This window comes from Leucoraja erinacea, chromosome 22 (assembly GCF_028641065.1).
Source record: "Leucoraja erinacea ecotype New England chromosome 22, Leri_hhj_1, whole genome shotgun sequence".
Classification (NCBI taxonomy): Eukaryota; Metazoa; Chordata; class Chondrichthyes; order Rajiformes; family Rajidae; genus Leucoraja; species Leucoraja erinaceus.
In genome coordinates, this window is record NC_073398.1 from 15,348,533 (window position 1) to 15,364,905 (window position 16,373).

At 39.2% G+C, this 16,373-nt stretch overlaps 1 protein-coding gene across 3 annotated transcripts in view; it reads left to right on the forward strand.

The window, feature by feature from the left end:
- LOC129707735 (cAMP-dependent protein kinase type II-beta regulatory subunit-like) overlaps positions 1 to 16,039 on the forward strand; it is a 154,960-nt gene extending 138,921 nt beyond the window's left edge. For all 3 annotated transcript variants that reach the window (XM_055652982.1, XM_055652981.1, XM_055652980.1), the window contains 7 exons: positions 800 to 906; positions 3,696 to 3,849; positions 5,756 to 5,857; positions 6,223 to 6,297; positions 8,449 to 8,514; positions 11,019 to 11,148; positions 11,720 to 16,039. In XM_055652982.1, coding sequence (XP_055508957.1) covers positions 800 to 906; positions 3,696 to 3,849; positions 5,756 to 5,857; positions 6,223 to 6,297; positions 8,449 to 8,514; positions 11,019 to 11,148; positions 11,720 to 11,853 — 768 coding nt within the window. In that variant the 3' untranslated portion in view covers positions 11,854 to 16,039. The remainder of the gene's footprint in view (positions 1 to 799; positions 907 to 3,695; positions 3,850 to 5,755; positions 5,858 to 6,222; positions 6,298 to 8,448; positions 8,515 to 11,018; positions 11,149 to 11,719) is intronic.
- Positions 16,040 to 16,373: the final 334 nt, after the last annotated feature.

Below are 16,373 nucleotides of genomic sequence, written 5' to 3' on the forward strand. Positions count from 1 at the left end.
ATGAAGAGTAGGGCAATTGTCGTATTTGCTTTGACAACAGTTATCCTTTAACTAATATTTTTTTCCGTACTGGACTATTTGTTAGCATTTGCTGTAATTAAATTCACTGGACCAAAGAAGTATTTGATTAGATCCGATGTAAACACAACTTCCATTACAGGGGCATAGAATTTTGAGCCACATGTGGCACAAAGCTTTATTTATTGTCCATACAAATGTTTGTACCAATGCCAATTTGAAGCCAGGATATCACCCATAGTATAAAGCTATGGCCAAGTTGCCAGCCTCCTGCAAGTAGAAGTCTCTGCAAGTTGGTAACCATTGCACATTTTTTTGTATTAGTTGCTACCCACATTTCACTAGTATATGCAGAAATTGAACCATTCGGGGTTCTATTACCTGCTTTTAACCCCTTTCACTGAAGATATTTGTTCCTTTCTAGAATTTGGGACATATGGTCCGAACATGTGTTCATTTTACACAATTGCTCTTAATAAAGAGTGAAACTTCATGGTTATCATTGGCCTTGGGTATGGGTGGGATGGACAGTTTACTCAAAATATATTGAAACTTGAGAGATGTGTATGATAGTACTGTGTGTTCATAAGTCAATACGGATTATGTATAACAGTTTGGATTCGTTAGCACCTGTTCCAGAATTTGAGAAGATTGTTTATCTGTTCTATGCTTCCACAGCTGAGATGTAAAAATAAAATGAACAAGGATATTTTTATTTGATAAGGTGCTAAATAATTTATTGACTGTTATGGAAGTTCATGATAAATGTTGCTTTTTTCAGGAACAAATGTTTCAATTGTTGGATGCCATGTTCGAAAGATTTGTTGAAGTGGGTGAACACGTGATTGATCAAGGAGATGATGGGGATAACTTCTATGTAATTGAAAGGTAATTTCTAACATTTGTAATATTCAGAATGCAGATATATATGAAATATAAAACGTTAAGGATATTACTGGAGATTATTGATTATAAAATGTGTGTGTTATGATTTTTTTATTTTTTTTTAGCAAGATGAATGTGCCATTTCTGCAGTTGTTTCATAGTTATGGGTCCCTGCATTTCCACAATAGATGTTTTCTTGAGCACTGCCCCAACGGTCACCACCTTCTTACCCTTCTCTTACTTTTCTGCCCAGTATCAATTTAATTGATAGCACAAGTGGAGAACTGTCACATACCTTGCAGATAGACGTGAATGAATTCGCTTGAGTGAAATGCTTATTATAAAAGGAATAAGACTACAGCTTATGAGAGGGAATTACTCGGGTAAGATGTGGCACTATTGCATGCAGGATGATTTTGATGAAACATTTTAAATGAACAGAATAAACATTTTTTAAGATGTATCCAGAGCTTATTGCTAGCAATAATGTGATGAATTCAAGAAAAAATTATGGCAAGATTGCAGTCACTAGAACTACTTGATCTACATTCTTCTGAATTCATTCACCAATTCTCTTAACCTATTCCTTTTATCCCAGTGTGTGTGTGTGTGTATTCTATTATGATATTAGAGCAATGCAAAATACACATATAGAAATTAAATAATATTCTGCTCATGTGAAATGTGCCCTTTCCAGTTTTTTTATTTTTCAATATATTTTCAATCGGGGCTCCAGGCTGTCATGTTTGGTCAAGCCCTCTTCTGCTTGCAGTAATAACAACATACTCTGGAATGTATTCATTGGATATATTCATTGATGTCTCAGGAAGATTGCATTGTCCACTCTCCCGCGATTGGTATTCCTGCCTCTCCATACATAAGATCACAAATAAAGGCTCATGCTCCAGAGTAAAACTCTAAAAAATCTAGCATTCTCGTTATCGGTGCCAGACAGATTTTCTAGATGATTGCAGTTTATTCTCGGTGTACTTTTGATTCACTTTTTAGACCTTTACGTCGTAGACATTTTTTCTGTGAATTTGATGAGTTGAAAGAGAATGCCGGAACATCACCTGAAGAGCCAGAGGCTGAATCACTCGAATTTTCAAATAGTCCAAGAGAGGATTATCTTTGGAATTGCAGATGCTGGAATCTTGTGTTGAACACACAGTACTGGAGTAACCTATTGGGGTCAGGCAGTGTCTGTGGAAGACATGGATAGCCTACATTTCAGGGGTCGGGAATGTTGCTTTCAATTCATTACAATTGCTGATGTTAGTGTGGGTGGGAGCAATGTTTGAACAACAAAGCTTTATCTTTAAGGAATAGATAGATAGATAGATCCTTTATTGTCATTCAGACCTTTCGGTCTGAACGAAATTATGTTGCCTGCAGTCATACACAGAATCAATAATAACAAAACATACAATAAACACAAATTAAACATCCACCACAGTGAGTTCACCAAGCACATCCTCACTGTGATGGAGGCAAAGTCTTGGTCTCCGTCTCTTCCCTCCTTGTTCTCCCTCTGCGCTGAGGCGATCGATCCAGGCTGAAGATGCCGCTCTCCTGTCCAGCGGACCTCCGTGGTGATGTAGCCGCCGCAGAAAGCCGGAACGCCGTCCGCTCCGGGCCGCCGCCCCAGCTCCGAGTCCCGCAGTCACCGTTCCAGGTCCCGCAGTCTCCGCTCCGGGCCTCCGCCCCAGCTCCGGGCAGCCGCCCCAGCTCCGGGTCCCGCAGTCTCGGCTCCGAGCCCCGCAGCATCAGCTCCAGGCCGCCGCCGAAAGCCAGAACGCCGCACCAGCAAGTCGGGCCACCGCTGCCTTAGCCCCAAAGACGGCCAGCCTCTCGTTGGTAAGTCCTGGCTGGCTCTGCCTCTGGAGCCTCAGGGTCGGTCACAGGTTGGAGGCCGCCAGCTCCGCCATTAGGCCTCAGCGCAGACGGAGGCAGACAAGGGGGATATGACACGAAAAAGTCGCATTCCCCTGAAGGAAGAGACTGAGAACATGTTTCACCCCCCTCTAACACAACCCAACAAACTAAAACTTAACCAAAACAAGACACAAAAACCAACAGAAAAAAGTAAAGATAGACGGATTGCAGGCGAGCCGCAGCTGTTAACAGTGCCGCCACTTCCGGATATATCCGTGGTAATTCTTATTATTTTGATACCTGATTTGTTGCACGTTTTGGCAACTTAAACCAGAAATCTTGTATTTAGCACTCCCTTAATTGTACCTAATTGTAGAACTAACCTAAGCTGATTTGTGCCAATAGGAATACATTAATAAATAAGTATAAAAACATCCTCAACAGTCTTGAAACAAAACTTTGGAAATAGACATGACTGGAGCATGCCCCAGAAAATTTTATTTGGGAAATTGCGGCTTTTTCTGCGGCCAACAACATTCTGCAGACAAGTTCCACATTGATGGCGGAATAACTCTCTTGGAAAACTAACATCTTAAATGTTTCTACCCAAAGTCATTGTTCAGCTATGAGGCAGTTGTGATTTACGTGGTTAGAGTAGATTTTATTCTCTTCCATCAACCAGTATGATTCCAACTTCGTTTTAAGCTCATTGTGCCTAGCGTCATTGTCGGACCTTTGTTGAAATGTTGAGCTCTGGACCTGTTGAAGTGGAAGGTGTGTGGTTGTTAATGATGGTGAGGTTGATTTTACTGAAATGCAGACAAGATTCAAACACCCTTGGGTGGTAATGCAAGTGTTTGAGAATTATTTGCTTTCTATGACGATAATTAAGCAAAATCTAATGTTATATTTTACAGGGGAAAATATGATATATTTGTAAATATAAATGGCATTCAAAAGTGTGTTGGGGCCTATGATGACCATGGTAGCTTTGGTGAGCTGGCATTAATGTATAATACACCCAGAGCAGCAACCATCATTGCAACCTCTAGTGGAGCCCTATGGGTTATGGTAAGTGTTCAAACATTTTGTTATCTTTAGAATTTGTTTGTACATCCCAATCGGAACAGTTTGAACAAGACAATTGATTTATGCATTGTTTCGTTCTGATAAGCAGCTGATTTAAGTTATCACAAAATAATTTCTAATGGCCAATAATCAAAAGGATAACTTTCTGAAATGAAACAAGCATTCAAAGAGGATATGCTATTGACAAATTATACCATGCTTTGTTATTTTTTCATATTTCCTTATGACAAAGTCATTTGACCCATCAAGTCTGTATTGCAGAGTAATCCCCCCCCCCCCCCCACCCCAATCATCAATTTCCCCTGTAACCTACTCCCAATAATCTCATCAACTGCACCACCACTCACTCTCGCCCTCGGCCCCTATTCTATGCACTTCAGGAAATTATGAAGGCATAAACACTTCAGGAATTCATTTGTTTCCCTAGCACTTTTTTTTGCTCAAGATTTCCAGCATCTGCAGTCTCCTGTGCCTCCAAGACCTTCATTGAGTCACCTCTCAACTGCCTTTTGCACAAGGGAAAAGAAACCAACCCTGTTCAGCCTTTCTCATAGTTCTAGAGAAATATCGCATGGAATCGGATCCTTTGCCAAACACTTGTTTTATTCTCCCCTCATTAACTTTCTCTAATTAATATTCTCTGCACCTCCCCATAACATCTATACCCTTTTTAAAATTTGGGAGTTAGAACTGTACACAATGTCTTAAACATGCTTTAATAAGATTTATCCTAGTTTTACCATAACTTTACTGATTTTTAACCTGTTGGTTTGGAAGTAAAAGCTACTGCTCATTTTGTATATTTTTAGGTCCTTGCATATTTCTGCCACAATATTTTGTGATTTGTGAATGTGCTCCAAGATCCCTTTGTTACCTTATCATATTTCAACTCCAATTAAAATGTACTTCTATTGATCAATATTAAACTTCACATATTAACAAATTGCCAACTCTGCAAGTTCATTCATTTCCTTGTTCTTTGAGGTATTTTCAATATTCTACACCACCATGTCCTGTTCCCACAAATTTGCCAGGGACTGTGCATTTAGCAATTGTGTTTTTGAAGGAAATAAATAATTTCCTATTGAAGAAGATGGGATCTGGAAGAGAAATTGGGAAAGGTCAAATGAAAGAAAATGAGCAACGATAAAAAAAAGAGTAGAACTACAGATAATTTAAGGATAAGGTGGGAAATCTTTTAGTATCAAGATGAGAAAAACATTTTTCACAGAGAGAGTGGTGAATCTCTGGAATTCTCTGCCACAGAAGGTAGTTGAGGCCAGTTCATTGGCTATATTTAAGAGGGAGTTAGATGTGGCCTTGTGGCTAAAGATATCAGGGGGTATGGAGAGAAGGCAGGTACAGGATACTGAGTTGGATGATCAGCCATGATCATATTGAATGGCGGTGCAAGCCCGAAAGGCCGAATGGCCTACTCCTGCACCTATTTTCTATGTTTCTAATGAGCAGAATTACATTAGCTGCTGTACATAGAGTAGAGTGCATCTGATCTCTTGCTTCACTCCTAAATTCTCTATAAAATCCAGGAATTTCCCTGAACTTCCAGAACAAAGGGGCCAGATACATTGTAAGAACAACATCAATCAATAAAGGTTGTTCCCTGGTTATGGGTATTCCTATCGTGTGCAATTGAGTGGCTGATTTTGGCATTATTGCATTTGGGAGGGGAGTAAGGATTGAATGGGGAATCGGTAATTATACTTATCTATATTTCCAACCATCGTGTTAATAAGTAATACATGATAGCTTGCTCTCTGTTAAAATTAGTTAAATGTTACAGAAGTGCAGATTATAAATAAATCTGAAGATAGATCAAAATTAATTTACAGGTGATATCAATTAATAACTGGGTAACTTTTTTTTCTAGGACAGGGCAACATTTCGAAGAATTATTGTGAAGAACAATGCCAAAAAACGGAGGTTATATGAAGAATTTGTCCAGTCATTGCCACTTCTGAAGTCACTAGAAGTATGGTACCAAAGTATTTACTCTGATTCCATGTAATAGGCAGTTGTGTAAATAACTAATATCGTTCAGAAACTATAATAGCCTTTAGTTCAATGTCAAATCTTTGGTGTTTAAAACTGTTTATTAGTGTACATATTCTATAGTTGTGTGCAAATCATTAGTTAAAAAATTTACTTTTGCTTTCTGTTTTTTTTAAATGTAAATAGTGTGTAGATCTGCTCTAAGGAGTAAAAATGTTTTCATAGTGCAGTGTTACTGATGAGAAATTTGTTGAGAAAATGTGTCTGGAGTAAAGCCAACCGTGCTCATACTTGTGTGAAGAATTAGGATTGATATATGTCATTGGAAAATATCTCTTTTTTAAGTTAGGAGAAAGAATGAAAGTTGTTGACGTGTTTGGAACGAAAATGTACAACGATGGAGAACGAATAATTGCTCAGGTGATGAATCCTCATTCTTTTTCTTCCTGTTATATCTACTTTTATTCTTAAACAGTTTGCAATGGGTACAAAAGATCTTGCGCTGTTAGCAGAATCATATTTATGTTAATGCAGATCTTAACTGATATTTGTTATATGGCATTTGTTTTTGATCTAGGATTAAGATTTTGCTGTTGAGTTGGTTCATATTAGGTTTTGGTCTTAGTTGGTTCATATTAGGCTTTGTGATAAAGTCTTCATAACAGGAATTTAACTTTTAAACACAAATTTATTACTCTTCCTTTGCACCACAAAATTATCAATCCCTTTCCTCTATCGTTTTTGAATCTTTTGTTGTTGGGGGCTGTCTCTCCACATACTTGTCTTCAACCTGCCAAAAATCTGAGACAACATGGTAACGACTCTTAGCAGTTACTGCATTATTGGAAGACAGTTGTATATGAAATGAGCATTGTGGCTCTAACAAGTAGTTGGGTTTGAGACTTGCTAGTTTAGAGATAGGGCATGGAAATGGGCCCTTTTGCTCACCGAGGCTACGCTGACCATTGATCACCTGTTCACACTTGTTTTGCATTATCCCACTTTCTCATCCACTCCGTACCCACTAGGAGGCAATTTAGAGGCTAATTAACCTACAAACCCACACTTCTTTGAGATGTGTGTGGAAACCCACGCCTTTACAGGGAGACGTTCAAACTCCACACCAGCACCCCAGGTCAGGATCGAACCCGGGTCTTGGGTGTTATGAGCAGTGGCTCTACCAGCTGTGCTACTGTGCTGGTGGTACACCGCATGGCACTGGCTGGTGTTTTTATAATTCTGAAAATTTGCCTTTTGGCATAAGTCACATTTTTCCCCATAAAAAAGGTGAAAAGGAGAGATGGTATTGCCATTGAGTGCCCATGTGCAAAACCATGACAAACCTATTGATAATTATAATGTTGTCATGATATTTTACTTACATTTATCTTGGACAATATCGACCTATGTTGGCTGACATTTAGAGCTGCTGACTTGGATCACACAGTAGTGTGTATTGTACAGCATCACTGTTTTTGGATAATCTGCTGACATTTATCTTGGGTAATGTGCTTACAATTCATCTCTGTTGGCATCAGAGTGGTGAAATGTGGAACTCTTGCTCTCACATAGCGATTGAGCCGAATTGCATTGATACATGTCAAGGGAGGCTAATTTAGCTTAAAAACAAAAAATAATACAGTGATGTACTGAACAATAAATGAGAAATGCCAATATGAACTGTGGCCCAGATTGCCCGTTTAATCCTTTTGGGGGCGATTTAGAATTATATTTATTTAAGTTACTTTTCTTTGAGGAGTTGGATAAAATATATGGTTAATAAATGGGCAGCAGACCTGGTGACTGAGACTAATATTAGATAAGTAATAGGAGCAGAATTAGGCCTTTCAGCTTATCACGTATACTCCGTCATTCAATCATGGCTGAACTATCTCTGCCTCCTAACCCCATTCTCCTGCCTTCTACCCGTGACACCGGCACTAATCAAGAATACAATATCTATGCCTTAAAAATATCCATTGATGGCCTCCACAACCTTCTGTGGCAAAGAATTCCATAGATTCACCACCCTCTGACTCTAGAAATCCATTCTCATCCCCTTCCTAAAAGATTATCCTTTTATTCTGAGGCTCTGACCTCTAGTTCTAGACTCTCCCACTAGTGGAAACATACTCTCCACATCTGCACTTCCAAGCATTTCGCTATTCAATATTTCCTGGTATACTGCAGAATACCTGGAAATCGTGTATTATTAGGCTGCATTTTATGTATGTACATGTAGTCCAAGTTCAGATGTATCCGAAACATGGTACACTTGTTTGCTGCATTAATGAACCATAACTGATAGAAACACCTTTAGGTTCAATATTTAAAACTGGCAATGAAAAAATAATTGACCCTCAGACTATCTTGAATTGGACTTTATTGGACTTTATCTTACATTAAACGTTATTCACATTATTTCCTTTATCATATATCTGTACACTGAATAACCTTGATACATGTGACAATAAACAAAACCAATAGCACAACATAACCAGTTAAAATGTTTTTCTAACAGCAAGGTTGTCTGATATAAAGAACTGAACTTGTATTTTTTTTATACTTCAGGGAGACAAAGCTGATAGTTTTTATATTGTAGAGTCTGGAGAGGTCCGGATAACTATGAAGCACAAGGTAAATGTAATACTTAACTTGATTTGTTTTTTGGAAATATTATTCATTGTTTATGCGTGAAGAGAGGACCATATCCTATGCCTGATTGTATTGGTTTCCACATTTTAAAACTGATCAAAAATCTGTTACCATTGCTAGCTGAATCACTTCTATGGACGCAGTTCCATCAAACCTTTGCTCTTGCAGCCTTTTTTCTGCCAACCTCCACATACCATTAATTACCTCAAGCAAAGGAACAGCTATTTCCCCAAATATTGTTTTCACACAAAACTTGTCTTCGGGGAAAAAAGAGTTTGCCCATATTTAAGAATATGGAGTAATTTTCATATAATAGTTGTGTGTAATTAGGGACCAAATAATCTAGATGAGGCGCAATCCAAACGCCTGCATGTAGCTATCGTTTGTTACCCACAGTAAAACAATGTTTTATATCTGAGAAATGACATCCAAGATGTTTGTTCCAAATGCCTGGCAATCACTGCTAGTTGCTTGGCTGCAGCTGTCAAATTGAATTTAGTGAAAGACAAAATATGCATTGGACATTTCCATGTGAGGTTGTATGCTTGTAGAATTTGTCTTGATTTGTGATTACATTTTAGAAGATTTTAGAAGAATAATATAGCAAAAAATTGAGTCCCGTGGAAAATTGAGTCTTCTGGAATTTTTTGAGGATGTAACTAGGAAAATGGACAAGGAGTTTAGAAGGATGTACACTCTGGTTTAGAAGGATGAGAGGGTATCTTATTGAAACATATAAGATTGTTAAGGGTTTGGACACGCTAGAGGCAGGAAACATGTTCCCGATGTTGAAGGAGTCCAGAACCAGGAGCCACAGTTTAAGAATAAGGAGTAAGCCATTTAGAACGAGGACGAGGAAACACTTTTTCTCACAGAGCTGTGAGTCTGTGGAATTCTCTGCCTCAATAGAGAGCTAGATGGGGCTCTTAAAGTTAGCGGAGTGGAGGCCGGTTCTCGAAGGGCCGAATGGCCTACTCCAGCACCTATTGTCTAAAATGGAGAAATGGAAGAACATGGGGGGAAATCTGAAGAGCACATTAAAACTAAAATTATAGTTTTTGATACTTTTAAACTACAGTATTTATGGAGTTCAAAAATGTATTTTTTCATTTGTATTCCATTTTTAAAGCCCTTGAAAATTGAGAGGTTCAATATTGTTTCAAAATCATGAAGTTCAATGTAAAAACTGGATAGTGGTGAAGTTGAAGAGGTACAATGGTATTATATCATGGCATAGATTGGAGCCTACCAGGGAGAAGGCAATTCTGGATTTAGTGTTATGTAATGAACCAGATTTGATAAAGGAACTTGAGGTTAATGAGCCATTAGGAGGTAGTGACCATAATATGCTCAGGTTTAATCTACAATTGGAGAGGGAGAAGGGTAGATTGGAGGTGTCAGTGTTACAGTTGAATAAAGGGGACTATGGGGCCATGAGGGAGGAGCTGGCCAAAGTTGACTGGAAAGATACACTAGCAGGGATGACAGTGGAACAACAATAGCAGGTATTTCTAGGAATAATACAGAAGGTGCAGGATCAGTTCATTCCTAGGAGAAAGAAAGATTCCGAGGGGAGTAAGGGGCGACCGTGGCTGACAAGGAACGTCAGGGACAGTATAAAAATAAAGGAGAAGTACAATGTAGCAAAGATGAGCGGGAAGCAAGAGGATTGGGTAATGTTTAAAGAGCAACAGAAGATAACTAAAAAGACAATACGGGGAGAAAAGATGAGGTATGAAGGTAAGCTAGCCAAGAATATAAAGGAGGATAGTAAAAGCTTCTTTAGGTATGTGAAGAGGAAAAAATTAGTTAAGACCAAAGTTGGACCCTTGAAGACCGAAAAAGGTAAATTTATTATGGGGAACAAGGAAATGGCAGATGAGTTGAACAGGTACTTCACTAAGGAGGACACAAACAATCTTCCTGATGTAGTAGTGGCCAGAGGATCTGGGGTGACAGAGGAACTGAAGGAAATCCACATTCGGCAGGAAATGGTGTTGGGTAGACTGATGGGACAGAAGGCTGATAAATCCCCAGGGCCTGATGGTCTGCATCCCAGGGTACTTAAGGAAATGGCTCTAGAAATCGTGGATGATCAGCCATGATCACAGTGAATGGCAGTGCTGGCTCGAAGGGCCGAATGGCCTACTCCTGCACCTATTGTCTATTGGCATGATCCTTCAGTTCATTTCTGCAACATTTCAAAATTCTTCTGCTTTGAACAAAATTGTTGCTCTTGGACACATTGCAGATCCTGGAATTCTGAAATTGGGAAGTATTGGGTTTTGAGCAGGCCAGGATCATCTGTGGTAAGATTGGAGCTTAGAGTGGAATCCTTTGCCAATATTCAGCCATGTTTTGGTAAAGCCTCTACCACTCAAATATTAACTGCTCCGACTTATTTGTTATTGTTGTTTCATTTAAAATGTATTTACATGTGGAACCAATTTTTGCAATTAATCCTTTTTTGGGTTTTTTCAATGGAGGCTAAACCTGAAGCAGATGGAGTTGAAATAGCCCGTTGTTCAAGAGGACAATATTTTGGAGAACTTGCTTTGGTAGCGAATCAACCCCGTGCAGCATCTGCATTTGCTGCAGGAAGTGTGAAATGTCTAGGTAACTTTTTAATCGGTTTAATAGGCATTTAAAAAATATGTGTACGCATGATGGGGTGACCTCTAATACTCTTCACATTGAATTATTAATAGCGTAAGTAAACTTTTGGGTAAGTAAACAGACTGGAAACTTCAGTGGAGTAGAATTAAAAAGCTATGATATTGTGTTAAATGGATATGAGATATACCAGAGTCAGCAGACCATGCACAGTTCCAGACTCCATGTAATAAGAACAAAGTAAAGGTCATGGAAGATGCATGAAATGATTTAAGATTATTTAATTAAGTTTGTAAAGGGAAAAAGGTACCAATGTAAAAAAAATGGGTGATCTCTATAATAAACTGTGCACATATTTGTGTAGTAATTATACAAGCAGGTATTTTGATGTTTTCTAAAAAAAATGTACAGGAATGCACATACTTCCATTTGGTTCGGATGCTAAATCTTAGATGAAATTAGTTATATCTTGCATTTCTAACACCAAATGGACATGGAATGCCAGCAACTTAACCATTCAACTTAAAATGTGTTGCATTTTCTTTGACAATTTATTTTCACTTTTTTTTTGCAGTTATGGATGTGCAAGCCTTTGAGAGACTGCTTGGCCCTTGTATGGACATTATGAAAAGAAATATTGCAAATTATGAGGAGCAACTAGTGAGCCTTTTTGGAACAAATATGGGGCTTGCTGATCGAAGTGTATGAAGAAAAACATGAAGGATGTTTCAATACATCACTGTGGAAACTTATTTTACCACTGAAATTTGGATTCTATGGAAACAAGTTGAGTTGTATATAAACAAACAATTTTTATAATGATTCTATTTACTTCAAACCAAAAATAAAAGTGATTTATTTCCAGTGTAGGAATAACTTGAGCAGTAATCTTTACTGCTTGATTTTCTCTCCAGAGTATACAGGTGATTAAATAATGGATGCGTCTTTAATTAAAATTCTTAAATATGTTAGTCATATTTGAAATGGGTTATTCCATTAAATGATGGTTCATCAAAGACAAGAATTGGATTTTGAGGATGTTTCAGTATAATTTAAGCTGCCGAGTAAGAACATACAATGTAGAACTAAAGGATTGCAGATGTTGGCTTAGAAAAAAGAGACGAAATGCTGGAGTAACTCAGCAGGTCAGGTAATATCTCTAGAGAACATAGATAGGTGACAACCTGAAGCATCACGGTATCCAGAGATGCCACCTGACCGACCCACTGAGTTACTCCAGCACTTTGTGTCCTTTTTTAAGAACTTACAATTTTTTTTTAACAATTTACACTGTGGCGCAGTGGTAGATTCGCTGCCTTACAGTGCCAGAGACCCGGGTTCAATCCTGGCCCTGTGTGCTTATCTGTACGGAGTTTGTACGTTCTCCCCGTGACCTGCGTGGGTTTTCTCGGAGAACTTCTGTTTGTTCCCACACTCCAAAGACCTACAGATTTGTAGGTTAATTGGCTTGGTATAAATCTAAAAAAAAATTGTCCTCATTGTACGATAGTGTTAGTGTGTGTGGATCGCTGGTCCGCGCGGACTCGGTGGGCAGAAATGCCTGTTTCCGTACTGTATCTCTAAAATTAAGACTAATAAACTAAATGATGTCCTGATTACATTAAGATAAAGCATTAAATATACAGAACATTTATATAAGAGAATTTATTTGCTTTTATTTACAGTTTGGCGTCTTGTAGATTTAATTAAAATTCAAAAGTGTAATATTTGGTGAACAGCTATTTCATTCTGGTGCTGAATTAATTATAATAGCAAAGAAATTTGTTAAACCAAAAAAATTGAAGTGAAAGTAAAAAAAACTGTATTTATTCTTAAACTTATTTTTACAGTAAAGTGTGAACTAATGTATTTTTCCCCTGCCAATTGAAGCCTCCTATTCTTGTACATGGGACTTAGAAAAATAGAGCAACAGAGTTGTGATGTGTTGTGAATCAGATTTTATAGTAGAAGTTGAAATGAGGTAAGAGAAGCAATTCCATTATGTCATGGAATATGCAAGCAATTACCATTCATTCCAGTGGCTATCTTCTGAACTGTAAACTGTTTGGCCAGTAGCTTTAAGGGCCTGTCCCACTTGGGCGTCATTTGCGTGTCACGCAGGTGGCGCGCGAAGATTTTGTGAATCCCAAAATCCTGGTGCGCCGCGCGCCACTGTCCACATCACCGCGCCTCACCGCGCGCGTTGTGACGCGTAAATGATGTCACGCAACGATGCCCAAGTGGGACAGGCCCTTCACGTCTAAGTGCCGGCCAGTGTCACTGCATTGAGGGGGGAATAAGAGATGGAAAGATGCGGGCATTGATGGATAAGATGGATGGTTTAATGTCCACTATCCCATCATGTAATGCATGGAATCAAAAGAGAGGACAAAAACAACACGGAATGCGCAGGGTCCAGTTTTACAGCAGCACATCTCCCACTGTCTCTTTTTCCTTTCCAAGGACTTTATTCAGCAATTGCATTTTACAGTGTACCAAAAGTACATAAACGTTCAATGGTTCATACATCAAGCAGTCATTATAGTATAATGGTGCAATAATTATTTACTAAGCTCTCGACCCTCTCGGCGACCAGCGTTCACGGAAGGGACACGCGAGCATGGGCGTAGGCCCGGAAGAGGGGCAGGCAGCCGACTCTGGTGTGACCATCGACCGCCCAAAACCCGAGGAGCAGCCCCTTCAGATATTCATACAGGGGCAGCTCCATATACAGGTGGAACACGGTCTCTTCCGCGTTGCAAGAGGCGGCCGGCAAGCCCGTGAACCGACTCAAAAGTCTCTCTTTTTTTCCTCCCCCCTCTCATTGCCCTTCGGTGAACCACTCTCATACATGAACCTGAACTAACTTCTGGGCTTACTGGTGCCTGCCTTTATAAAGGTAAGAAATCATGTGTTGAATCAGGTGGTCAATAGTGCTGCTCTGAAATTCATACTATAACCAATGGCAGGGGACTGCATCCCCCACCCCCCTAGGAACAAAGCGCTATCAGCCGCAGACTGGCGTGTAAAGCAATACACAGCGCCACAGACTTGCCGTGTAAAGGTAATACACACAGCGCTGCTGGTTTGGCGCGCAAAGGTTTATTCAGCAATATTCAGAGGTTTATTCAGGTTTCAGGTTTATTTAGAGCGCTGTGGGGTGAACGTGTGGGAATTTAAACAGCTGTCGGCTGTAGCGCTATGGGTTCTAAATATCGAGCTACTGGCTGCAGCACTATGGGCTTTAAACATAGCGCTATGGCCACAACGCTATGAGTCACAGACGGTTCGGGAAAATACTCATATAACATGGGGAGGGGGAGAAAAGGGAATATCTCAGATATGCTATTTACATAACCACTTGGTTGATAGGTTAATGAGGGCAGTTAAAGAACAAGAAATGGCTGCAAAATGCAATTCTCAGCTATTGCTGAACCAAAGGAAAAATGTTTGAAATGCTCAGCAGATCAATCAGTGAATATGGAGAGGAAAAATAAGAAATATTAATGTTTAAAGTGTTAGAGCAGATCTGGCCCGTTTTGATAAACAAAAAGCGAGTTACCTTAAATTGTTGAATTCAATATCAGAATGAAGGCTGTAACGTATCCAGAAAGACGATGAGCTGATGCTCCATACGCTAATGTTGAGAAATGTTGGAACAGTGCAGGAGGTGACATACAGATGACACTATAGTATTTTGCCCTGGATTTTATGTGCTTCAATTTTTAATAACGCTAGCTGGTTTAAAAAAACCCCATCAAACTGGGTTGTCTTTTGTTGCATTTATATGACATGTGGTAGAACTCTAAAACTGCAGCAAGACTCCGATATAGCTCCAAACCTGGATCCGAAGGAAAGCACTACGACATTTCTTGAAGATATTTTGCAATATCGCTTCCGATTCACTTCTAATGTGGATCCTGTTTTCTTATTAGTTACAAGTTTAAATTCTGTGAGCAGAATTCTGATACGTATATCCAAATAATAGATTTTTTATTGTAGTGTGGACAGTGCCAACTACCATGTATGGTGGCAGCTTTGAGGGTTGCAAAAATACACCAGGTATAATGAATAGTTTACAATCCAGAATATAGTACTCCTATTCATTCCTATTCAGATAAATTCTTGCTGGGTGGATTTATGCTTTGGATGTATTTACATTCAACCCTCCAGTTGTAGAAGACTGGCAATTTAGCACTATTTGGGATTCATTTAAGAACTGTGGAGGTAGGTTTTCCACGTCGAGTGATACAGCATGGAAATGTGCCCAATTTGATCATGCCAAAAAGCCCCATTCAAGCTAGTTCCATTTGTCTGTTCTTGGCCTCTTCACTCTAAATCTTTCCTATCCATGTTTTTTTTTTAAATGTACTTAATGTTCCTGCCTCAACTACTTTCTCTGGCAGCTCGTTCTATAAACCCACCCTCTGCATGAAATAGTTGCCCCTCAAGTTCCAGTTAAATCTTTCTCCTCTCATCTTAAGCCTGTATCCTCTAGTTCTTATATTCTAATACTTTATGCATTAACTTTATTCCTGTCATGATTTTATACAACTGTAAGGTTACCCTTTACTCCTGCTCTATAAGAATTAAAGTCCTAGCCTGCCCAATCACTCCCTACAGCTCGAGTCTGGGCAATATCCTCAAATCTTTTCTGCACCTTTTACTTTTACAGCTGGGTATATTGTTCTCTAGTCCATGTACCTTTATGTACCTCAAGAGCATAGTTGTCTTTAACTTGGGTTGTACAGTCAGCAACAGACTGGTTCCACCAAGATTCAGCAACAGGCTGGGTTCCACCAAGATGGAGGACAGAAAGCCATAGGAGATCCTTCTTCCCTTTGGCTATCAAACTGTACAACTCCTCCCCCTCTGTAGTGGGGTAGACTGAGTGACTCTTTCTCCCCCCCCCCCCCACATATATACACACACACACACAATCTTTGCACATCCCCAATCCTTTCCACTCGTCACTTTAATTTCATGTATTTTGTGTTTTTACGACAGATCAATTTCCCTCCTAGGATAAATGAAGTTCTATCGTATCGTACTTTTCTGTAACACTATATTCTGTGCTCTTGCTTATTTTCTATTTTCACTACCTGGTATCTTTCCTACAGCAAGGTGACCAAATCTGAACACAACACTGCAAGTGCATTCTACCATCATCATGTATAACTGTAACATAATGTCCCAACTTCTTTATTTGGCCATCCTGCAGTGCTACT